This window comes from Syngnathoides biaculeatus, chromosome 10, assembly GCF_019802595.1.
Source record: "Syngnathoides biaculeatus isolate LvHL_M chromosome 10, ASM1980259v1, whole genome shotgun sequence".
Lineage (NCBI taxonomy): Eukaryota > Metazoa > Chordata > Actinopteri > Syngnathiformes > Syngnathidae > Syngnathoides > Syngnathoides biaculeatus.
In genome coordinates, this window is record NC_084649.1 from 25,605,001 (window position 1) to 25,630,038 (window position 25,038).

The 25,038-nt window shown below is 42.6% G+C and overlaps 1 protein-coding gene and 1 pseudogene across 7 annotated transcripts in view; both read right to left on the reverse strand.

Moving 5' to 3' along the window:
• Positions 1–6,949: 6,949 nt before the first annotated feature.
• The window catches only part of tox2 (TOX high mobility group box family member 2), a 122,065-nt gene continuing 103,976 nt past the window's right edge, over positions 6,950–25,038 (reverse strand). For all 7 annotated transcript variants that reach the window (XM_061833362.1, XM_061833366.1, XM_061833360.1 and 4 more), the window contains 4 exons: positions 16,777–16,857; positions 9,014–9,424; positions 8,771–8,928; positions 6,950–7,771 (listed from right to left, as the gene is read on the reverse strand). In XM_061833362.1, coding sequence (XP_061689346.1) covers positions 7,729–7,771; positions 8,771–8,928; positions 9,014–9,424; positions 16,777–16,857 — 693 coding nt within the window. In that variant the 3' untranslated portion in view covers positions 6,950–7,728. The remainder of the gene's footprint in view (positions 7,772–8,770; positions 8,929–9,013; positions 9,425–16,776; positions 16,858–25,038) is intronic.
• On the reverse strand, positions 22,761–22,879 carry LOC133508172 (5S ribosomal RNA; annotated as a pseudogene).

Here is a 25,038-nt window from a genome sequence, read left to right on the forward strand (position 1 = left end):
AATTCTTGACTGTGTTTACTGCAAATCATGTAGGAACAAATGCAGCGCTTAACGATAACCGTACGTATGCTCAAGTGATTGGCACGCCAGACCAAAAAAAAAATATGAACAATGATAAGATTGTCATTACCACGGAAACCGCGTGAGAAAACACGAAACAGTTTTTACATGCAGGGATCACGTCAGGACTGAAAGTCAAACGCGGTGGAGTAACGCATGCCGACTACTGTCGCGCGGAGTCGTCCCGTTTCAGTCTTGGTCCGGAAACCCTCGGGAGGGAATTCCGAGGAGTTGAAGTCCAGTTTTCCCGCTAAATGCCGCACGGGACGCAAATCGGTGTAAATCACCTCCGATGCACGGCGGCCATTAAAGAGAAGCGGCTAAAGAAAAACGAGGCGTTTTTTTTTTAAACGGGTAAAGCAAAATACATTTAAAAAAAAAAAAAAAAAGCCATTTCACGCCTTTCATACTTCTTTAACTTTGCATAACATCCCAGGCGCATATTCACGCGCTCCTTTATGTTTCTATCCCGGGCTATTCGCGAGCATATGCCGCCAGTGTGAATCCCCCCGTCGGTAAATTCGCGCGGCATTAATTGTCCGCCTTCGTAATTAGAGCGCAGTTCTGTTCTTTTTTTTTTTTTTTTTTTTTTTTGGCTCAGGTGTATTTTGAAAACGCCGTTCTTTTGTCTGCGCTTTTGGCAGCATCTGACAATTTCCATGGTAATAAGATCGCGAGAAAGAGAGAGGTGAAAAACACGGGCCCGTCTCAATGTGAATGGCTTATTAATAGAGGCGCTCTCAGGCAAACAGATGGCAGCTGCCAAACACAAACACAGAAAAATCACACACGACGCGCAGCCCTAATTCAATTAGACGCAAATAGACATTCCTCGGCGCCCGCCGTTTCCATTCATTTGATTAATCCCAAAAATCAAAATCAAAACACGGCCGGAATGTTTGACGGTGACGAGCGCGGGGATACAAAAGCCGGCGTGGGCGGGAGAGGAAAACGGGATTTGAGTCATTAGCGGCGAGCGGTTAAGCGACGCAATTAGCGCGCTAATGAGCGACGGGATCGGGTTGAAACGACGCGGCGGCGTTGTTAGCGTTAGCATCGGGTCGATGACGCCGTACGGAACAGGTGTCGAACTCAAGGCCCACATGATTTTATGCGGCCCGCGACGGTGAATCATGTGTACCAATATCCATGATTCTTGTTCAAATCGGTACAAAAATCTTAAATCGTCACATCATAAATGATAACATTGAGATATTGCAACCATTTTTTGGCAACAACAGTTGGAAAAACTCACTACGCTTGATTCCTGATTCCAAAGCTCATAAATTCATAAATTTCATGTGTAAATATGATGAGGGGCGGCACGGTGTGCTCATCTGGTAAAGCGGTGGCCTCACAGTTCCGAGGTTCCGGGTTCAATACCGGACTCGCCTGTGTGGAGTTTGCATGTTCTCCCCGTGCCTGCGTGGGTTTTCTCCCGGTGGGCACATTCCGGTGTCCTCCCACATCGCAAAAACGTGCGACATTAATTGGACACTCTAAATTGCCCCTAGGTGTGATTGTCAGTGCGACCGGTCGTTTGTCTGTTTTTGGCATATGATTGGCTGGTGACCAGTTCAGGGTGTACCCCGCCTCCTGCCCGTTGACAGGTGGGATCGGCTCCAGCGCTCCCTGCGACCCTCGTGAGGATAAGCGGCTAAGAAATTGGATGGATGAAATATGATGAGGCGATAAAAGCTTTGTTTTCAGTCATAACGGCTCTCTGAAGGAAAGCGTAACTGCAATGTGGGCCACCACAAAAACGAGTTTGACACCCCAGCGGCACAGGATGTCACTTTCTTTACAGGTTCAAGTCTGAAACGATCCCAAATTTGAGACATTCATTTTTTTAGTGCACATTTTCTTTCTGGCTCGCTTCTATTGCTAATTGAGAAAATGAAATCCTGCGATATAGCCAAAAAATGAGCGGTTTCAAGGAGGTACGTACGGTACGACCACCAACAGAGCTATCCCGAGGGACGGCCGTATCCAGAATATGTAATTATTGCTATATTCGTGGCAATAATCAAGCTATACAGCACGGGGGGCGATGTCATTTTTGTCACGGGCCACATTGTAGTTCCAGTTTCCCCTCAGAGGGCCGTTATGAATATGAAATCTTGAAAATCTTCCACCTCATCATATTTACAGATGAGATTTATGAGCTAGTTTTGTAATTACACATCAAGGCTAATATGTTTTTGAAATATTGCTGTTGTTTGGGCACAGAATATTGCTCGCGATATCTCAATATTATCATTTACGATATGACGAATTGAAACTTTTTGTGCAGATTTTTTTTTTTTTTTTTTTACAAATCATGGAAGTTGATTCTCATGATTTTCATTCGCGGACCACGTCAGATCATGCGGCGGGCCAGATTTGGCCCTCGGGCCTTGAGTTTGACACCCGTGCTGTAGAGTAGATGTGCGTCGGAAGCGTTTCAAGCGTGAGCGCGGCCATATTGCGGAGGTTCCCACGGCGGCGACGACTGGTACGGATCTCTCCATCTGACTCATCCCCACTTCGGACGGCTCGAGGCGGCATAGTTTTCGTTTTCACGCGAATGCCACAACGCCTGATGCTTCTCGCTCCGTCGGCTCGCCCGCCGACCGTATTTCCCCTTTCTGCCGAAATCACTTGAAAACAACGCCGCAACAGCAAGACGGCGGGGGGTTGGTAATAATAGTTTCATTTCATTTCAAAGCCACAGATTGGTAAAGAGGTCTTCGGGTCCCAACTTCGAGAGAAACGCCGGTCATGGTGGAGTGAAGTAATAATACGCGCCGGCTGAGAAAATGAAATCACACTTTTTGGGGCCCACACACCTTTTTAAATTTACAATCCTACATTTTATTAATGTAACAATGTATTACGGCTGAGAAATGGCATTAATCCCCCCTTTAAATATGTATAGATAGACTGAATAGTCCATCTTGTACATCTCGTCTCGTCTGAAATTGACATTTAGCACGTGCAGGAGGTTACTTCAAATGCTGAGGTGTGAAACTGCAAATGTGCTTTGAGCCTGGCGTGTGACTTCCTGTCCTGCGGTACATTTTTGTCACCCCTTTCCATCTAAGTTGCAGCTGCAAAAACAAAACAAACAAACCAAAAAATCCTTATCGTCAAACATCGTTTAAAAAAACAAACAAAAAAAAAAAAACGGGTAGATTCGTAACACGATAGCAGGCCTATCCTAAATTCGCACCGCGAGCTGGGTTGAAAATTTCTGGTGCGCACGCAAGCGGAAAACGTTTGTTTTTACACGTCAAAGGTGCCAACGTTTCCGCCTGCAAGTCTCTCTCACCGCACGAGCGGCGGAAAAGTTGCCTTCAAAAGTACTTCTGGTGACATCCGTGTGACAGAAAACAACTTTTCCCTCTTCTTACGCTTCAATTTAGGACAAAACAAGTGAAAAAAATGTTTTTGGTGCAACATTTCCAATTGCTACTATTTGCTTGGATTTAAAATTAAGTCATGTATTTATATAAAGCGCGTAAAAATTGGTACATATCGTAATTTCTGGCCTACGAGCCGCGACTTCTTTCACGCACTTTCAACCCTGCGGTTTATGCTGTGATGCGGCTAATTTGTGCATTTTTTTTCTAACGGCCGGAAGGGGGCGCTCGAGCCGAAAAGGTAAGAATGAGAGCGGTGGAATATATGTGCCGAGGAAGTGACTTTTACCGGCCCTTTTAGCGCTGTGCTGGCGTGTTGCTGCTGCGTTACTGGCGTGTCTCAGTGATATTTACCGATAAGTTTTATTTTAACCAGGCCTGTTAGCGTTAGTGCTAGTTCTGTGCTAGCATTAGCACTAGTTTTAGTGCGGCGCTGGTGTTAGCACTACCGTTAGCGCCGTGCCAGCATTAAACGCTTACTGTGTATAGTCTTTGTAAATATCTCGTGTTGGCACTTATATATTTGTACCAAATGGTATTTCCTTTACAAATGTACTCAGTGAGGCTTGTAACCAGGTGCGCTCTGTATGCCAGAAATTATGGTAATTAGATGTTTTTTCCGTCAATACTGGTCAAGCCCCCCCCTGAAAAAAAAAACAAAAAACTTTTGCATCATTCAAATACAATCTATTGCTCCTCCTGGTGTAACGGCCTTGGCCACTGGGAGGCAGTGCTGGATGCCATGCTCCTGCAAAGAAAAAAACGAGAGTGGACTTCTTCCACTACTTTGCAGGAAGTCATGTCTCTTAAGAGGATAAAGAATATATGCCTGTAAGTTTTGTTATAATATCTCTCTGCATGTGTTTTTCCACCATTTGTGTGCAGGTATTTATCGCTTCAAGGGTTTTGAAACCTCAGCTTTCGGGGCCAAAAGGAGGACGTGTCCATCCGTCCATCCATTTTCTTTGCTGCTCATCCTCACAAGGTTTGCCGGAGCCCATCCCAGCTGTCAACGGGCAGGAGGCAGGGTACACCCTGAACTAGATTCCAGGAAACCGGCGAAAACCCACACAGGCACGGGGAGAACATGCAAACTCAACACAGGGGGCTGCGGGATCGAACCCGGGACCTCAGAACTGTGAGGCCAACGCTTCACCAGCTGATCCCACCGTGCCGCCTGCAGGGGATGAGCTTGCCCAAAATGTGTACAAAACCTAAAAGGATGACAAACCAAGTTCGGTACAAGGATCTTCTTTTCCTTTCGGCTGGTCCCGTCAGGGGTCGCCACAGCGCATAATCTTTGATGCGCGCATATTTATTGGGCAGGTTTTTTTTTTTTTTTAAATATCAGATGACCTTACAGACACAGCCCCTCAGCATTTTAGCCTGGGAGAGAAGCTTACTGCACCTGATATTATTCCCAGCCGGTCTCCCATCCAAGTACTATCCGGGGCCAAACCCGCTTAGCTTCCGAGATCTGACCAGATCGGGCGTTCTCAGGGTAACACGGCCAGAACTTCGGTACAAGGATGCGGGCCCTCCAATCACAGAAAAATATCAATTGTAGTAATTCCACGGCATCATTCAATCCGCTTATCCTCACAAGGGTTGCGGGAAAGCTGGAGCCCATCCCAGCCAGCTTCGGGCGGAAGGCGGACGACACCCTGAGCTGTTTGCCAGTCAGTCGCGGGGCGGAGCTCGACACCATCACTGAGCGGGAATCGACCCCACGCTGCCCGCAACCAAAGGCAGGCGTGTGTGCCACTACGCCAGTCGTAGTAATCATCAACTTTATTTAGTTCAGGGAGGGACATTTCATCGGCTAAAAAGGGGGGATATATTTGATAGTTTTCCATCTTTTTATTTACTTTTTTTAAGGGTTGGGATTCTCTTTGGCTGTCTTGCGATGTGACACAACATGAACAATTTCCACAAGACAAGCCGGCCACTTGTCACCGATGCGCTCTCTGAATATTTATTATTTTTTTTTTTGTTCTGGCAGAAGAAGAGGCCAGTCCGGAGCGCTAAATATACTGTCATCGAAAAGATGAAAAGATTAGACGAGTGGATTACTGAAAAGACGTCAGGCGCCGCGGTCACTTTGAAACATTTTTATTATTATCATCTTCATAAAGCAGGTTGGGAAAATAAAAAGAAGCATTGTGACACAAAGAGATACTGCAGCAGCGACAAATGTACAAAAGAAACCAAAAAAGAAAATGTAATCCGTCTTGTGACCTTACGGAGGGGAGCAGGAAAAAAAAAAAAAAAAAAAAAAAATTAAACAAAAAAAATTAGAAAAAAACAAACATATGTAATGCCCGTTAAAATTGAACAACATAAAATACAAATAAGACAAAAAACAAATAAAATAAAAGTAAAATAAAAACAACAAAATAAAGTAAATCAGACAAAGTTTAACCTTAAAACAAATGAACAAAATCTAATAAAATACTACAAAATAATTTTAAACTTAGGAAAAAAAACATGAACAAAATAAAGTCACAAAATAAGATCAAAATGAAAATGAAAAACAAAACCCAAAGAAAATTAAAAAATAAAATAAAACAAAACTACATAAAGAACAATACATCAAAACAAAAGAATATTCTGAAATTGTAAAACATCCAAATGAAACAAAGAAAAATGAAAACCAAGGAAATAAAACTGAAGAAACCGTGAAAAAATGTGACCTGTCAAAATAGGGAAAAATTTTTGTTCATAAAAAAATCATTGGCTGATCAGCAATTGGCAAAAATATTAATACCCATTTAAAATATTTATCATTACTGACTTTACAAATAATATAACCACAATTGGCTTATGTCTTTATTTTTTTTTTTTACACAAACTAAAATGGTCAGGGGATTTAAAAAAAAAATCTTCAAAATTCATTTTATGTCCATCACACAGGAGTTAGAAAATATCAAAGTAACCAGAAAAAAAATCTAAATGAAAATACTGTAAATTCTAAAATTGTCTTCACCGTGCGACAAAATCAGATTTTTTTCATATTAACTGTTTGAGGCAATCCATTATTAAGTTATTCATGTTTTTTTTATATCCTTCCATATAATGACATGTGGGTTGAATTCAGTAAAAAAAAAATAATAATAATACACACACGCTCTCAATGACTTACATGTACATTTTTTTTTTTAAAGATGAAGATCCCTATGTGAACTTCCTTATTTGATACCATAAAAGTTGTATTTACAATCACACTGTGTGACAGCTCGTTGGACCTCCACGGGTCTTTAATATTTAAAAATAACGACAAAAATAGAAAACAGGGAAAAAAAAAAAAGTTGTGATCTTTTTCTTGATAACAATTAGCAGGCTCTGAAAGGAGACATATTGCGCATTTCTTTCCGCAGTTTAAAATTGTTCCCAGGCATCTTCATAAAAGATCCGTGACATGCTTTTTGTCAAAATAAGGATAAGTATCGCAGGTGATGATTTATTTGCCAATGTGTCAACAACCCCCCCACAGTGTGGCGCCAACCTCTGGCGAGGTGGACTTACTTCATGCCAGATTTGATTGACTTAGCGTCATTTCGATGGCCGCTATCGGCAGCCTTTAGTAGTACCTGATAACTTGTATTAACGCCGTTATACGCCGATATCGATACTTGATGTTGGTATTCTCCCGTCCACGATTCTAATATTGTCATAAGAAGGTCACGTGTGCTCATGCTGTAATGTCAGGCTGACATATTTTCAAAAACAACTTGCAGATAACTAAAGATAAACTCGCTAGTTTTTAATTTCACACGAGACAGGTGGGCAGACACGACTATTTGTATACAAACATTAAAAGGTCAAATTTGCCACAATATGTCCCCTTTAAGCATAAACAAAAATGTAGGAGTGGGAGTAAATATCTCTCCACAGCAGAGTTTGGGGGGGGGGAGCAAGGCAGAAATAAATAAAAAGCGTAACAACAACAACAACAACATCAAGAACAGAGTTTCTCTAATTAAAGCTGGATGGGGTCCCTGAGGGGACAAAAAGGGCGAGCGCTCCACAGCCCGGCCTCGCCTGCCATGCAGCGACCACGAGGGGGGGGGCCTCGTAAGTGCTTGTACAGGAAGTCGCCCCCAACCCCCGCCCACCCACCCGGTCCCTCCGAAAAGTCCCGTCATGAGAGGAAACAATGGCATGGAGCGGCGTGTTTGTATGTTGAAGTACACGTATGTACACGTATGTAAGAGAGGAGGGAAGGGGGAGAGGAGGCGGTCGCTTTTTGAGGTGCGGGTGGGGGGGCTCAGGTGAGGTAGAGGGGCTTGTCCCTGCCTATCATGCTGCCGCTGCAAAAGACATCAAAGCAAAAAAAAAAAAAAAGTTAGACCGAGACAAGATTAGAAACGCGCAAAAACCATCAAGGACCCTCCTGGTTTTCAGCCATTTTCTCAGCGCGGGATTGTTGGACCCTATCCCGGCGACCTCCGGCCAGGAGGCGGAGTACACCCTGAACTGTTCGCCAGCCGATCGCAGGGATTCCACTTGTAAACCAGCCCCCTTTTTTCAGCTTTAAGGGACGACCGGGCTACGTCAGTGGACGGACCCAATTCATTGAGACCAGTCAGGGTAGAACTCATGCAACATGGGTGCCTTGAGGTTCAAGCGAACCGACTTGCAAGCCACTGTCTGACAGACTATTTTTTTCTGGTTTGAACTGCGAGCGAAAATTTGAGACTGTAATAGTGGCGATGTAATTGGTAAGATATTTATATGGTTATAGAAAGGTCATTTTTTTTTTATAAAGAAGCACACATTCCAAACAATTTTTGTTGTTTGGAACGGATCCATGGCATTTTCATTCATTCAAATGGGGAAACGTGATTTGGGATTTGAATCTTTAGAGTTTCAAGCGTGACCATGGAACAAATTCCCGGGGCGGCACGGTGGTAAAGCGTTGGCCTCACAGTTCTGAGGTCCCGGGTTCAATCCCGGACCCGCCCGTGTGGAGTTTGCATGTTCTCCCCGTGTCTGCGTGGGTTTCCTCCCACATCCCCAAAACATGCAACATTAATTGGACACTTTAAATTGGCCCTCGGTGCGATTGTGAGTGCGGCTGTTTGTCTCAGTGTGCCCTGCGATTGGCTGTTCAGGGTGTTCCCCGCCTCCTGCCCGTTGACAGCTGAGATTGGCTCCAGCACTCCCGGGACCCTCGCGAAGAAAATGGATGGATAAAGACCTGGGACTATAACGGCGATACTGACGAACAGAGCAAGAAGTCGGGGTGACGTTTGAACGTCTGACAAACGAGAAATTCTTCGAAGATGTTGCGCTTTTTTTGCACTAACCTGCAGTGGTTGCCGCACTCTCGGTTGCAGTATTCCCCGTCCCAGTCGTGGCCGGGAGGAACCCCCGGACCCGGACCGGGACCGGGACCCCCGGACCCTCCTGGAGACTGCGGCCCCCCGATGTTTTTCTGATACTCTGACTGGAGGTGGGGAAAGCCCTGAACAGGGAGGGAGTCGGTGAATCAGATTGTTTCTGGAGACAGGGTTAGGGTTTAGGAACGACGGCGAGGAGGCGAACGCTACCTGCTGGCCTGGAGGCGGGGAGTGGAGGGAGGCCTGCAGGCCCATCTGGTGAGTGATGATTGGCTGGGACTGGACCTGCTGCATGCGGATTGGCTGGTTGAGCAGGGAGCTCTGGTGCAGTGACAGCTGCTGGTGGGGGTGGAGCGGCGGGCTGATCTGGAAGGAGGAGGGCGGAGAGGCACTAATGCTGGGCAGCATCTGCGATTGGCTGAGCGTCTGCGAGAGGGCGTGGCGAGGGGCGTGGCCGGCGTAGCTCTGCAGATCGGCGAGGGGGAAGGCCCCCGGCCCCAGGTAGGGGGACGAAGACTGGGGAGGGGGCGGGACGCTGTACAGGGAGGGGTTGGCGGGCAGCATGTGAGGAGACGCTTGGCTCGTTTGGCCACTTTTTGTCTCCATGGGGTCGTTGTACGTCTGCGGAGGACAACGGCAACACTTCGTCACGCCCTCAAGTAGTCGTCGTACTTCCCGCACAGCATACATACAAATCCTGGAGTACTACATAGTACTACTGAGTACTGTCTTTCTATACTGCTTGTATTTTTCGCTGCACCGTGAACATGTTAGAAGTAGCAACTTTGAAGTTTTACAACAGGGCTCAGCAACCTTTACGAGGCTGAGGGCGACTTCGTGAGCACCGATCGTATGAAGGGCTACGTGACCCGTTTGCTGCCACACCCAAAAAAAAAAAAAGGTTGCTATCACGTTTTAACATATGTTTCACGTTATAATGTGAATCATTTCATGTTATAAAGTGATATCTTTCACATTATAACGTGGATGTTTCAAGTTATAACAAAATATGTTTCACATTATAATGTGTTTAATTACACGTTATAAAGCAGGGCTCAGCAACCTTTTTGAGGCTGAGGGCTACTTCGTGACCACCCATCGTATGAAGGGCTACGTGACCCGTTTGCTGCCACACCCAAAAAAAAAAAGGTTGCTATCACGTTTTAACATATGTTTCACGTTATAAGTGAATCATTTCATGTTATAACATAATAAATTTCTACAGAAGCGTATTGCTGCCATACCAAAAAAAAAAAGGTCGCTATCACATTATAACATGATTTCTTTCAAGTTATAACAAAATATGTTTCACATTATAATGTGGTTAATTACACGTTATAAAGCAGGGCTCAGCAACCTTTTTCAGGCTGAGGGCGACTTCGTGAGCACCGATCGTATGAAGGGCTACGTGACCCGTTTGCGGCAAATTTCAGACTCGGTTCATTACACGTACATAAAATATTTTTGTTTTCATTTATTGTAGTAAATGACATTACAGGTATTTTAAAAAATTAATTCACGTAAGCAAGTCAGGTTCAGAATTTAAAGCACAAATAATAGTAACAATTTGTGGCCTTTGGTATTTTTAGAACATACTTCGCGGGCGCCTTGTATGGCTACCATTCGCCCGCGGGCACCGTGTTGGTGACCCCTGGTTTAAAACATCGATGCTAATTTTGGTTAACCCGTCTATTGGATATTGCACTGTACATTAGCATGAAGCTAGCAGGCTTCCATTGATTAGGTTGAACACTTTAGTGTTTAGATGACAGTTTCACTCAGCAACATGAAATTTGGTAGAAATGTCGATTATTTTGAGATGTACTCTCAAGTTTCACGAATCCATTCCTGAAAAACCACAGGAATTTAGTTGCTTTGATTGGATTTTAGGGTCATTTGATAATTTCTACGTGTTGTTGTACTGTAAGGCGAACTTGTCTTCATAAATCTGTTGCGTTGTTTCCAAATTTGGACCAGAAATACTGGACATGCCATCATGCTAAACAGCAAATATTAGAATCTTTGTCACTGGTCGTGGTTGGAGCATAGAAGCGGATTTTGATGATTCGCCTTCTAAAAGCGTCGCCGGCATGAAATCTGGCAAGCACGCCTTTCGTAAACACACCTCTGAACGCGTCAAAGAAGCTTTGTGGTCAAACAAAAGAATTCTGGCCTTTTCCGTGTGACGCAAGCTAATATTGTGTCAATCGGCCATTTTGAGGTGTCCTTCATGGACAAACTTGCTGTGGAGATTTTGTCCGATTGCTTTAGAACCCCCAAAAAAAAATGCTAAACAAATGGGCAACGGTATCAGTACCATCAGATTCCACACGTAAAACTTCAAAAGCAGTTTTGCTAGCCCCTAGAAAAAATGTCTAAAGATGTCCAAAAACACAAAGGAAGGCATTCGTTTGGGTTGGACGGAGTTTTTCACGGGTCGTTGGAAGATGAACTTGTCCTTGAAGTTTGACGACGCGCCATAAAACACAAAACGCTGATAACTCAACCCCGCAAGGTCAGATCTTGACCAAACGCCAGAAGCGGAGAGCTCCGCCGACGACGCGCCGCATGCTGAGATTCTCTTTCGAGCGAGCAACGCCGGGCCCGTCGGAACCCGGCCGCTCGAGTCCCGAGTCGGTGGATGAGCCCATTGTCTCCGCTTGACTCTTTCCAAAAACTTTCGCACTCCCGAGCCAAAAGCGTTTGAGTGTGAGATTGTTGTAACGGCAAAGTTTCGACGGTGTGAAACACGCCAGCGTGAGGCGTCGTGCCAGCATAAGGCGAGTGAGAGCGACCGACAGCGAGCGCCATTGTTCCCACAAACAATCACGATTCTCTGCCAGCGTTATTGCGGCTGCCCCCTTTTTTCCCTTTCTATATATACGCTCGGCTAAATTTACCACGCCCGCGTGCGCTCCCTGGTTAAAAACATTAATACTTTAATACATTTACCTTGCAATAGTTTGACGGATAATGGAAGTAGAGGAGGTTCCATGAAGTATACGCTCTCCCCCAAAAATGATATCGTAACTTTTTTCATTTGCACATTTCAATGAAGTACTATACTCTCAAATTCTTTAGTGTAGAGAAAAATAATACACTTAAACTGATTCATATTTAATGTGTAACACCTCACCATAGTAAAGGAGCTAAATAATAATAATAATAATAATCCAAATGATTTGCCCAATGAACTGCATCAATAAATTTCAGTATTACTGAAAAATAATAAAAAGGGTAACAATAACAATAAAAAAGAAAATAATAATGATAATAATACAAATTTAAGGTGCAATAACTTGACAGAGTAATGTTGTACATTTTTTCCAAAATTATTGAGATTTAATTTAAAATTCACAATACATTACTACTACTAGTAGTAATAGTGGTAGTAGTATGAATACACATTTCATTTGTATGATTTTCCTAAGCAAGGGCTGCATAAAATATTTATATTTTATTATTAAAAGATGAAAATCTGAACTAATACTAAATTATTTGCCCAATGACCTGTATCAGGTCATATAAAGAACTGCATCAAGAAATTACAGTATTACTGCAAAATAATAAAAAGGGTAACAATAAAAAGAAAATAATAATCATATAAATTTAAGGTGCAATAATTAGACATAGTAATGTTGTACATTTTCTAAACAATTATATACAATGTTATTTAAAATGTACAATACATTACGAATACTAATAGTAATAGTGGTAGTAGTATTAATACACATTTAATCTGCATGATTTTCCTAAGCAAGGGCTGCATCACATTTTTATATTTTATTATTAAAAGATAAAAATCCTGAACTAATATAACTTAAAATAAAAAATACAAACAGCTCATTTGCAATAATTTTATTAAAAGGGATGTAATACTTTTTTTCAATTAAAAAAATACCACAAAACAATAAGAACACTAACAATACCAATACCAAACGTATTAATAATATTCAATTTGATTGGCAATTAATTAGTAAGTACGAGTAAAAAATGTACATAATTCTTGGCATTTTTGCTTTATTTTTTACAACATTTTTCACCAGATCTCCTGTTTATTCCACAAGATTTCATTTGGCTCTGGAAGTACAAAAAAGTTTTTTTTTTTTTCCCCAATAATAACAATAGTAAGATTGTTCGAATCTGCTGTGATAAAAAGACGCCAAGCTAGCTTTCCAACGAGCGACGACTAAAACCCAAAAAGACGTAGCAAATGTGACCACGTGCGAAAGCTTCTTTATCCTTTCAAAGCGTTTCTTGTGTCCACGTGTGTATGACAAACAAGCCCTCCTTCTCATTAAGTGTCAAGCGGGGGTGGAGTGATGGAGCCCCCCCCGCCACTGCCTTTCCCCGGAATAATCAATGCAAAGGGATGAAGGGATGAATGGACGGATGGAGAGGTGATAGCAGGGCCAAGTGGAAAATGAAATAGTGCCTTAAGAAAGATGGCCAAAGGATTTTTTTTTTTTTTTTACTTAAAGGAGGATCGATTTCATATTTATCAGAGGAAAATGAGTCCAGGTTCGCTCACGGAGGGAATCGCTGGCATGAGGCCGATTGGATGCGTATCTACACACACACACACACAACACACACACACACACACACACACACACACTCACACACACACGGGTCGCAATTTGATTCCAAAATCTTTCGGGCGCTTCAGTTGGGTATGGGAGCAACCCGATTCGATTCGATTCCATTCGATTCGATTCGATATGATGCACCGAATGTAGATGTTCATCAGAAAGACCCATCACTTCATCCAATTCTATGAAATGACACTTACTAGTGCAAGAGTGTATTTTATTATTTTTTTTTTTCATTTAACAGTCATGTTATAAAGTTATAATGTGAAATGTACGGGAGCATATTGCTGCCACACCAAAAAAAAATAAAAGGTTGTTATAACGTTTTAACATGATATCTTTCAAGTTATAATGTGGATGTTTCAAGTTATAACAAAATATGTTTCAGATTATAATGTGGTTAATTGCACACTATAATGCAGGACTCAGCAACCTTTTTGAGGCTGAGGGCTACTTTGTGAGCACCGATCGTATGAAGGGCTACGTGACCTGCTTGTGGCAAATCTCAGACTCTGTTCATTACACGTACGTAAAATATTTTTGTTTTAATTTATTGTAGTAGATGACATTACAGGTATTTTAAAATTTTAATTCACGTAAGCAAGTCAGATTCAGAATTTAAAGCACAAATAATAGTAACAATTTGTGGTCTATGGTATTTTTAGAACATACCTCGCGGGCGCCTTATATGGTCCTCGTGGGCTACCATTCGCCCGCGGGCACCGCGTTGGTGACCCCTGTTATAACGTGAATCATTTCATGTTATAACGTTGATTTGCTTCATGTTATATCGTAGAAAACAATAAATAAATTTCACCCGTCTTCACCCCACCCCCCAAAAGTCAATTACTTCCGGTCCTACATTACTACATGTTCTTGCTCAATGGATAAGAGGCAATCTTCGGGTACACGACTCCGTAAAAAGCTCACCAAATCCATGCTTTGGGCAACATTCAACGAGAGTCCACTTCTCGCTGTGTCTTCCTGTATGGCACCTTGGAAGGACGTGAGAGACCAACAAGTTGACGCCAACTTTTCCAGCTAACTCATTAGGTTTTACCGTGATATGTTTCATGTTATAATGTGATAAATTACACGTTATGACGTGGTTCATTTCACGTTATAACATGAAACGTTTTAAGTTATAATGTGAAATGAATTATGTTATAACATGGAAAGATTCATGTTATCATGTGTAATTAACCACATTATAATGTGAAGCAGATGTTATAACATGACATATCCACATTATAACGTGAAACACGTTATAACATGGTAGTGACCTTTTTTTTTTTTTTTTTTTTTGGGTGTAGCAGCAATACACTTCCGCAACACTGGTTACTGAGTGCTGACGGGACTTTTGGGACGACGAGCTGAGCTGAGCTCAACTGGCGATTGCCGCGTTAGCTTCGGTATTACCTGGCAGTGTTGGACGCCTTAGATGGTCGCGAGATTTTGAGGTCGCACGATACCAACACCGAAATGTATAAGTGGACTGTGAGGTCTCGAGAAAAAGCATTTATCTGCCCAGGTAATTGCCGAGATGTTAACAGAAAGAAGCAAACGGAATAGCGTGCGTGAACGCTACTTGGCGATCGCTGCGACCATGAAAAAAAAAAAAAAAAACTTGACTGAAAGCTTTTCAATGTTGAATTAGTGACGCTACGTGGAAATGTCATTAAACTGTTGCTCCGGCCCACCACTCCTGATTTTTGGTTGTGAACTTATAACTTTACATACTGAACCAGAACAGGAGAACTTTTGTGCTTGTTTTGAAAGATGAAAACAGTAAAACCTAGCCCATTCCTAGCCTCACGATCTAAAAAAAAAAAAAAAAAATCGATGAATCCAAGGAGGACGAGCAGATTTTGCCCAAGTTAAGCAGTCTGGTACCGACACAGTTGTATCTCTCGCCTTTCCAAACGGATATCCGGTCGCGTTGGTTCATCGGTCCCAACCATAGTAGTTAGCGACATTTGTTGACGAAACAAAACAAAAAAAAAGGCAACAGGTGCACCGTGAGGATGTGCAACCCAATTGCCTCCACAGTCAAAAGACTCATTTCAAATCATCCCGCGCTCTGATTGGCTGACAAAGTTTTTATTTTTGCTTGAATTTTTTTCTTTTTTCGACGGGCGATGTCTTCAATGTATGGCGTCAATCAGGGCCTAATTGAGCCATAGACAAGCGGCTTTTGAGTCGAAAGCGCGCCCGCCGTCAAGAGGCTGATGAATGAACTATTCATGCCTCAATCAAGGTGCTTGTTTCGGGGAAAAGAAACCAGGCGCGGACGGGCGGGGCTTAGTATGGAAATGTCATTCCGAGTCGCGCTTGGAAAGAGAACAATGAAAGCGGAACGCGGAGGAACGAATGCGTTGCGGAAGTGAAGGTTTGAAGATGTTACGTGAGGAAGCCGCGCGTGTAAACGGAGAGAAAAACATTCAGAAAAACAAACAAAAAGCGTTATCGTGCACCGCGTGTGCTATTTTAAGGATGATAAAGATGCTAATAAAAAATAAAGAATAAAATGAGACTAAAAATGCTCATTTAGAATATGTTAAAAAAAAGACCTAAAAAATAAATCAAATAAGTCAATTTGCACATTTAAATATTTTTATTATTTGTGTTGATTATATTTATTTTATTACATGGCAGGATAGCAAATTAATAAAATTGATAATCAATTACATAGTTGCACAAGTTTATAATTTTAAAAATATTTGTTTTAGAATTTCATTTATTTATATATTTTCCATTGTTTTCTTATATTTTCTATTTGCTTGCATTTAAAGACAAAAATAACAAAATTAATAATGTAACAGTACGGTAATACAAATGTTTGTTGCGATCGTTTGTATTTGTTTATATTTTTTTTACATGTTGTTCTTTTATTTAATTAGTATTATTTATGTATCCATTAATACAGTGTTTAAAGACATACACAAATAATAAATAATCTTGCAAATTTTTTTTGTTTTCCATTATTTTATTTTATCATTATTTTAGTTATTCATTTGCTTATACATAAAAAACACTATAAAATGGGGGAAATATTGATTTTAATGTTTTTATTTGTATTGATCTTAAATATTTTTTATGTATTTATTTATGATTTGACACATGTTAACATGTTTACAAAATAAATAATAAATAAATAATGTTTGTATGTTTTTGTTGATTATTTTACTATATTTTGATTCTTTTCACATTCCTCAGTGGAAACCTGGAGACCTAAAGATGTGATTCGTTTTTTTTTCCATCTTTATCTAATTTATCATCTTTTATATCACTGGTGACCCATGTATCTCAAAAACATGACCTACACAAGTGCACGCACACACACTCGCACGCTCACACAAACGCATGTGCAGTGACGGTTACCTTGGAAACCAGACTGGCTCTGTAGGCAGCCAAGGCTTTCAGGTACTCCTTTTTAGCCGCTTCTGTTTTCCTCTTGTAGTTCTGCAGGAACAAACAAAGACAACAACGACAGATGAGGCCAGGCCCCCTTATTCAGGTTTTGGACGTTATGCTTCATAAATGCGCAACGTTTTGCTGAGTAATTCTGCTAACAGACTAACTAGCTAACGCTTCTCTGATTGGCCTACAACTGTACCTGACTAGCTCACGAACTGTCTGACCACTTGGCCAAGGTTTAGCAACCTCGCTAAGTAACCGACTGACCCAATTTGACCACTCACAGACTCGCTAACAGATTTGCTAATATCGTGACACGTAAACAAAATAATACATTATTTAACCAACTGACTAACTCACTAACTGAGTGATGAGCTACCAACTGATCTGCTCACTTACTACTTGCTAACCGACCAAACAAGTGGCGACCTAATGGACTGTTGTCTTAACCAAGTAAACGACTAACCAGCTTGCTAAACACAATATTACTAACCAACTTTCTCAATAAGTACACATGAACAAAATACTGTATCTAATTGACTGGGTAGAGACTAGCTAGCTAGCTTAGAGAGCTAAAGCACTCTCCAATGCTTCAACTAACTGACTCGGTTACCTCTGCAAAAGCTAAAAAAAAAGCCTAAATGACTGAATATCAGTGCCAAACTTTCCAACTTCTCAGTTCCACACCTCCTGCATGTCTGAATGTGGTTCTTAAAGGTCCACTGTCATGAAATGCATGATTTTTAGTATGTTATTAATGAAAAAAAGGAAGGCGGAATGGACCCATCCATTTTTTCACACTTGATTTTGACGTATATGGCTTTTTGTCACTCCCGCCATGAAAATCCTCTCGAGGGATTTGTTTTCGAGAAGAAGCAGGAAGTGACGATAGTAACCGACAGTATGTTTCTACTAGTTTTACCTGCTGGAAGGTAGCTTGTTGTTCCTTCATGTTAGCCAAAATGCCGGCTCCTTCTATTGCTGGATATTGTTCGAACGCTCGGCAGGATGGGTTGATTCTTCATACTTTTCAAAAAGACCCGGTTCGTCGTTAAAAATGGATTGCACGAGTGCAAAGGACGAGAGCTTGACAGGTAGGTGTGTATACAGCTACTAAAAATTCCAATAGTTTGGGGTGGGGGGGAACGGACGTAATCCTCTCAGAATGTAACAAAAGATCGGCGCACGTAAGTCAGGGTTCCTAAATGTGTCGATGTACCCGTCGGCGCCGAGGACGAGGCACGGCTTCGGCCGGGCTGGCTCGTACATACTGTCTGGGTGTCTGTTGTTAGTTAGAAGTGATCCGCATATCATCTAAATATGTCTCGAAACGAAAGGGCAATATTAGCCCGGTCACTTAACTCGACTGTGAGATGTTCTTTGAAAAGAGCTTCCGTGTCACATAGCAAGTTGCCACTACGTGTTTTCAACGGCGGATGTCGTGGTGTGATGTAATGAACAGACGACGCAGGCAATCTGGTGACCGAAGTCGAATGAGACTTCCGCAACTTTGCGCATGGATGACGCGCTCTCCGCTCACATTTAGTTTTCCGTATGGACATCGAAGTGAACAACGTTATATGTATTTTTCATGAGAATATCTATTTTAGAATGTTTATAGGCATGACACTTGAGCTTTAAGCTAGCTGCTTGATGTATACTGAGCTACTTCTACAATGTTACCAAAAAAAAAAACAGCTGGGAGCAGATTTGCACCAACATCCCTTTTTTTCAGTGGGGTTCCACGAAATGGACTTCCTCCATAGCGCTGTGCTGCGCGTGTGTGCGCGCGGGGGTGCGTTTTCCTTGCAAGAAGCCGTCTAAGATGACCATTAAGCATTCATGCGCCGCGACTGCACATGTCGTGGAGGCCGTCAGCCGCAACTACCACGGAAACAAACACGGGGAGGCACACTCTGGCAAACGAGATGGACACAATCTCCGGCCCGAACAGCTCATGTTTATCTTCTCACTCTTGTCTCTTATACGATATGACTTTTATCTTCCATGCCATATACACTGAAAGTGTTTTTCTTTTTTTGGGGGGGGGGGGGGGGTGGGGCGGGGCGTTATCTCCGACTTGTACGCCACAAAATGACAAACTGATTAAAACAATGGAAATATTTATTTATAATTTGCATTTAGATTCACATGCTAATTATTACTGTTATTTTTTTGTTTTTTCTTCTACTGTTTTAAGAAACATTTTTATTCCAATTTTACATATAATATATGCATAAATATAATTTTAAATCTCTATAAATAAATTTATATTTAAGAAATAATTAAAAAAAAACTAACAGGTTATACAATAAAAAACAGACTTATATATACATGCATTAATTTCATATTATATATATATATATTTTTTTTTAAATCATTTTTTTATTTATTTATCAATATTGAAAGACTTTGGCGCGGCCATGATAAAAGCCAGTACCGAATCCCGGCGGTTGTTGGTTCTGGGACATAAAAGCACGCATAATAGCTTCAATGTTGTCGGCATGGCAACGTATGATCTTCTTCTGTAGTGGTTTATGTAACATCGGCGTAGCAGCCAGGGCATCTCTCATGTTGTCCTATTGATCAGTGCAAATGTCACTGTACAGTTATTGTACAAAAAAAAAAAAAGGAAAAAAAACTGCAATAATAACAATAAAGTTCATTTAAAGGCACAATACGTCCATTTGTATTTACCAGGATGGCTGAAAGGTAAATGACGCTTCACACCTGTAGGTGCAGCGTAGGAGTGGGGGGGGGCAAAAAAAAAAAAACAGTTGCTACAGCCACTTACTGTAAAACAAACGTCTCCGACGACTCCCGGCAGCTTTCATTTCAAATTAATTTCAACACCGCTAACGATTTGCACAGCGACGCTGACTTTTTAAATAAATTACCATCGCCTAAGGATGTCTAATTACCACAAAAAGAGCGGCCCCATTAGCCGACGCGGGTAAGCTGCAGGTCACCGCGAATTAAAAGCCGTGAGAGGCGAGCGCACGCCGCCGCCGCCTCGGCCGCCCCGACGCGGAGGTCGCGGCGCTCGAATTAGCCCCTTAATTGTCGCTTAATGAAATGCACTTGTTTGACAAGCACTTAATTACGGGAGACAATAACGGCGCACCGTGCCGTCAGCCAGCTGTGTGACGAGGACGAGAACAAACAACCTGAACTGATGATTAACGCCGCGGCGATGACACCCTCGCGCCTGCTTTTTCTCGGCGAGTCATCAAAATGATCTTCGCGTATTATTTGACAGAGGCAAAATACATTGATGACTCCTGTTCAATTTTGGGCATAGGTTCCCCCCCCCCCCCCTCATCCTGTTTAGCTAGCTAGAAATTTCAATTCACGGTGGAACGGTGGATCAGCTGATAAAGCGTCGGCTTCACAGTTCAGAGGACCCGGGTTCGATCCCGGCCCCGCCTGTGTGGAGATTGCATGTTCTCCCCGTGCATGCGTGGGATTTCTCCGGGTACTCCGGTTTCATCCCGCATCCCAAAAACATGCAACATGAATGAATTGGACACTCTAAATTGCCCCTAGTTGTGATTGTGCGTGAGTGCCCTACGATTGGCTGGCAGGGTGTACCCCGCCTCCTGCCCGTTGACACCTGCGATAGGCTCCAGTGCTCACCTCGACCCTCGTAAGGATAAGCAGCAAAGAAAATGGATGGATGGTGTCGGGGGCTTATTGTTTTAATTTTGTATTTTCCGACAATCCTCGAAGTGATCATCAAACTTTGACCCTAAGCTAAGCCCGTATTAGACAGGGTAGGAAGGGGCCAAAAAAAAAAATCCTGGAACTTGCTGAAAATGGCCACTTAAAACCAAAATGGCCGATCACCCGTTCAATGTCTGCCACGGCAACTTGATCATGTTTTGTGTGTCAAGTCTGCCAAATTTTGTGATTGGCTGGCAACCAGTTCAGGGCGTACCCCCGCCTCCTGCCCGTTGACAGCTGGGATAAGCTCCGGCACTCCCCGCGACCCTCGTGAGGATAAGCGGCAAAGAAAATGGATGGATGGATGGAAATTTAAATGCAATTTGTGAAACTGGTGCTCATTGTTTTTATTTTGTAGTTTTCGACAATCCTCGAAATGATCGTCAAACTTTGACGCCAAGATAAGCCCCCCCCCCAAAAAAAAATCCTGGAATTTGCTAAAAATGGCCAGTTAAAACCAAAATGGCCGACCTCCCGTTCAATGTCTGGCATGGCTCCTTGATCGTGTTTTGTGTGTTATTTAATGACACACAAGTCTGCCAAGTTTTGTGTCAGTCGGTGAGTAGTAATATTGGGGGATCATTTTTTTCGTTTTAATAAAACTTTCCAGGTGATGAGTTTTGTGGGCCCCTAAAATACAGAAATTTGCAACCAAAACAGGCTCGCTAAAATTGGTGATTTTTCAGATCTGTCTAGGCCTCTAAAATGATGATTAAAAAATAAATGGCGGACAAAATTAGAGGAACTGCTGACAGAAAACAGACCCAAACGGGAGATGTTTAATAGCTGCTTAATGTGTGTCTGTTAACTTCCAATACTTCACTAGCACCATTACATCCTGTTCTGAAAATATATAAAAAATAATAATAAATGCAAACGGTACTTTCATCTTAACCCAAAACAAAAACAAAGTGCTTTCGAGTTTCTGGGGCAACTTGAACGTGACGTCACCTTGAGGACCGAAAAAAAAAAAAAAAAAAAAAAGCATTGATCTCGCACTGCAAAAGCCTCTGGGCTTTAAAAGAAAGAAAATATGGCGTTTTAATAATAATAAAAAGCCAAGTATAAACATAAACATGATTAAAAGGAATCTCAAGGACGGCGCTGTCGACTACACAATCGCAAGTCGAGAAAGGCCACAAGAAAGAAACTTTTTGGCGGTGGTTGAACGGCAATAACAGCCACGCAGCAGCTAATTGGAAACACAAAGCAGCTTGACAGTGTCCTTGAACGCACCACACAGACACACAAAGCACAACTAGTCTTGATTCAGTTCTCAATTATTCCTTTCATCACTATTTAGTCATTATTACAGATTACATATTTGATCCTTTTATTCAAACATATCAAAATGGGAACTTATACCTACCAACCCACCCACGTATCGACAGCAAAGCGTTGGTGGACTCCAGATTGTGCCTCAGTGCCCCTTTTCTGCCAAATGGCAGCTGCAAGATTCATTTCTATGACTTACGCCGACATCGTTTGCCATATTGATGGCTCTTCTGCGATTGATTCATTCAAACGATTGGACCCATTAGTCAGCCCTATGAAAGCGAGCAATCGGCGGAACGATTGGCTAGAGCGTTTTCTCGCAATAGAGCTCGTGCACCTACGCCATCAAATCACGTGACTTTTCTTGACCTCGCCACACTGCCGGTCAAGCTAAGCATTGCTCAATGCTGTGTCGGTTGGAGACGACACAGACATATGTCTTGTAGCGCGACGCCCAGAGTCTTGTCCAAAGGTGAAAATACACGACGGTATGTGGGAAAAATTAGATAAACTCGGCATAGAGGACACGATGTTTTTGCCGATAAGAAATTGGACTGTTAATTCGCTGCCGCTTGTCTTGGCCAACTGGATCTACACGTGGATCTGGTGAGGAAGTCGTCGAGATTTACACAGAAGAGTTTGAAAGTGGACAAAAGTCTGGACGCATACGAATACTTTGTTGGTGGATCTGTTCCCAATCAGGAATAAATACCACATAGTGACAGTTTTGAGAGCTTGTGAACGCGGAAGCGTGTTCGGCCACATGTTAACCTTGGCCGGAATCCATCGATCTTTTCAGCTAGTATTCAATACTTCTTCCTTTCCTTTCGGCTTATCCCACTACGGGTTGCCACAGGGTGTCATCTTAGATGAACGCATTTTTGTTTGGCACAGTTTTTACGCCGGATACCCTTGCTGATGCAACCCCTGTGCATTTAGCCAGGGAGAGAAGCTTCCAGCACCTGGTATTCCCAGGCGGTCTCCCGTCCAAGTACTAACCAGGACCAAACCCGTGTAGCTTCCGAGATCTGACGAGATCGGGCGTTCTCAGGGTAGCATGGCCGTAAGCAGCTCGTATGCAATACAAATACCAATATTTAAATAAATGACCCCTGGTTTTACACAAACACTCATTCAGAAAAAAAGGGAGGGCGGAGACATCTCCATGTAACGTATACGGAAGCGACCGCGGCTACACTTAACCTTCGTAAACGTGTTTTTTTTTTTTTTTTTATACGCATTGTTCTCAAATGAGCCAATTTTGGAATATAAATACTTTTTGGTAATTTGAGATTGAGAAGAATAATTCCTACCTGAAAAGAAGTGATCGCTACACAGTCGTGTGTGTATTTTTGTTGGGCACCATCCATCTCGTTGAATTTCCGAAATCCATCGATATTTTGTGGTCTTTTCAGCTGCTATTCCATTGAATGATCTCTTTGATTATCTGTCTCGTCCGGTGTGACAACCAACAGCGCAACATGTCTCGGGTATTGTGAACATTCTGCTCCGGTTCAATGTCGATCAGATCTTTTCAACCGGCAATATGGCGCCGTGAAAATGGTGACGTCACGTGCACGAGCTCCATAATGACGGCATCAGTCGCGAGGCGACCTGTTTAGTTAAACGGACAAATGTGCAAACAAAATGCGAGGAAAAATGAGACGTGAAATGGTAGGATTGTCTTTTTTTTCTCCTGACTTTTCCTCGGTAACGTCGAAAAATGATTCTGGAAGCGTCTGGCATGCGACGGGTTAAGAGCGACGGCAAACAATAACATTTCAGCCGCAGATGTCCTTCAGGCCAGACCAAGGACACGGACACAATTGCTAAACTCGTATTCCCCCGGCGTGATCAAATCACCCGGCAACACGTATAAATAAAAGGACAGGAAATGAGGAATACGCATTCGGGGGTGTCAGACACCCAAATGAAGATTCATGGCGAAGAGGCGCTGGGGAGGCGGCAAAAATTAACTGCGAATAAAAGCGACGGACGGCCTCCGAAGTCCGGCACCTCCAGAAACACACACACACACAAAAAAACAAAAACACGCAATCGACTTGAGGCCATTTGTCAGCCATGGGAGGGCTTTTTACTCGCGCTACAAATAACAAATGTGTGCCATCAAGTAAACCATCTGACCGCCGGGATTTCAACTCTGAGAGTTTACGGAATGTGTTAACTTTCTTCTTTTTGGACGCGCATTCATTCTTCAGACTTTGGTGGATTTCCCTCATGATGGACCTGCCAGCCCAATTTATTGTGCCCAAGGATGAGATGCTTCGTGGGCCGAATTTTGTTTTATGACCGGCAATCAAACATCGCCGCCACTTATTGGGAAACGGCCAAATGACACTAAAACGTCCGCTTCCAAGCACGACGCCCAACTTCCCGCGCCCTCCACAATTTGTCAGCATTGCGAGAGCTTTTACTCAAATTACAAATAACAAATGTCATAAAACATCAGATCCACTTCCCAGGACTTCATCTTGCAGAGAATCGAATGTGTTGACTTCTTATCTTTTCTTTCTTGAGACTTTTTTTTTTTTTTTTTGGTTCTACTCGTAATACATGGTTCAAATTTGGTAACAGGTGGACAAAATAGATTTAGTTTTGAAAGACCCTGGAGATGGCCAAAAATCACCCGAAAGTATCAGCGACAAAACAAAATAGCTTTTTTGTGGGTAGACGCGCCTACCAAATTTCACGCTTCAGGGGCTGAAGGACGAGAGCGTCATGGGTTCCAAATGACAACTAGGTGTATAGAGCGACTAAAAAAAACAATAGTTGGTGTGGGGGGTTGGGTGTAATCCTCTCAAAACGTAACAAAAGATCCACGCACTTAAGTCAGGGGTGCTCAATGTGTCGATGTACCCGTCGGCGCCGAGGACGAAGCACGGCTTTGCCCGGGCTGCCTCGTTCGTACATACTGTCCGGGAGTCTGTTTTTAGTTAGAAGTGATCCGCTTATCATCTAACTATGGCTCAAAACGATAGGGTAATATTGCCTCGGTCACTTCACTCGATTGGGAGATGTTCTCTTCTTCGGAAAGAGCTTCCGTGTCCCATAGTAGGTGGCGCAGCGTGTTTTCAATGGCGAATTTGCCAGTTCGTTGCACGTGCTTCAGTGTATTCTGGGATTCTCTGGTACTGTGTGGAAGTTTGTGTAGAGCAATCCTTTTGTCACAGCGGGTCTGTGCCTTTTTCGTATGACCATGTCTGGTCA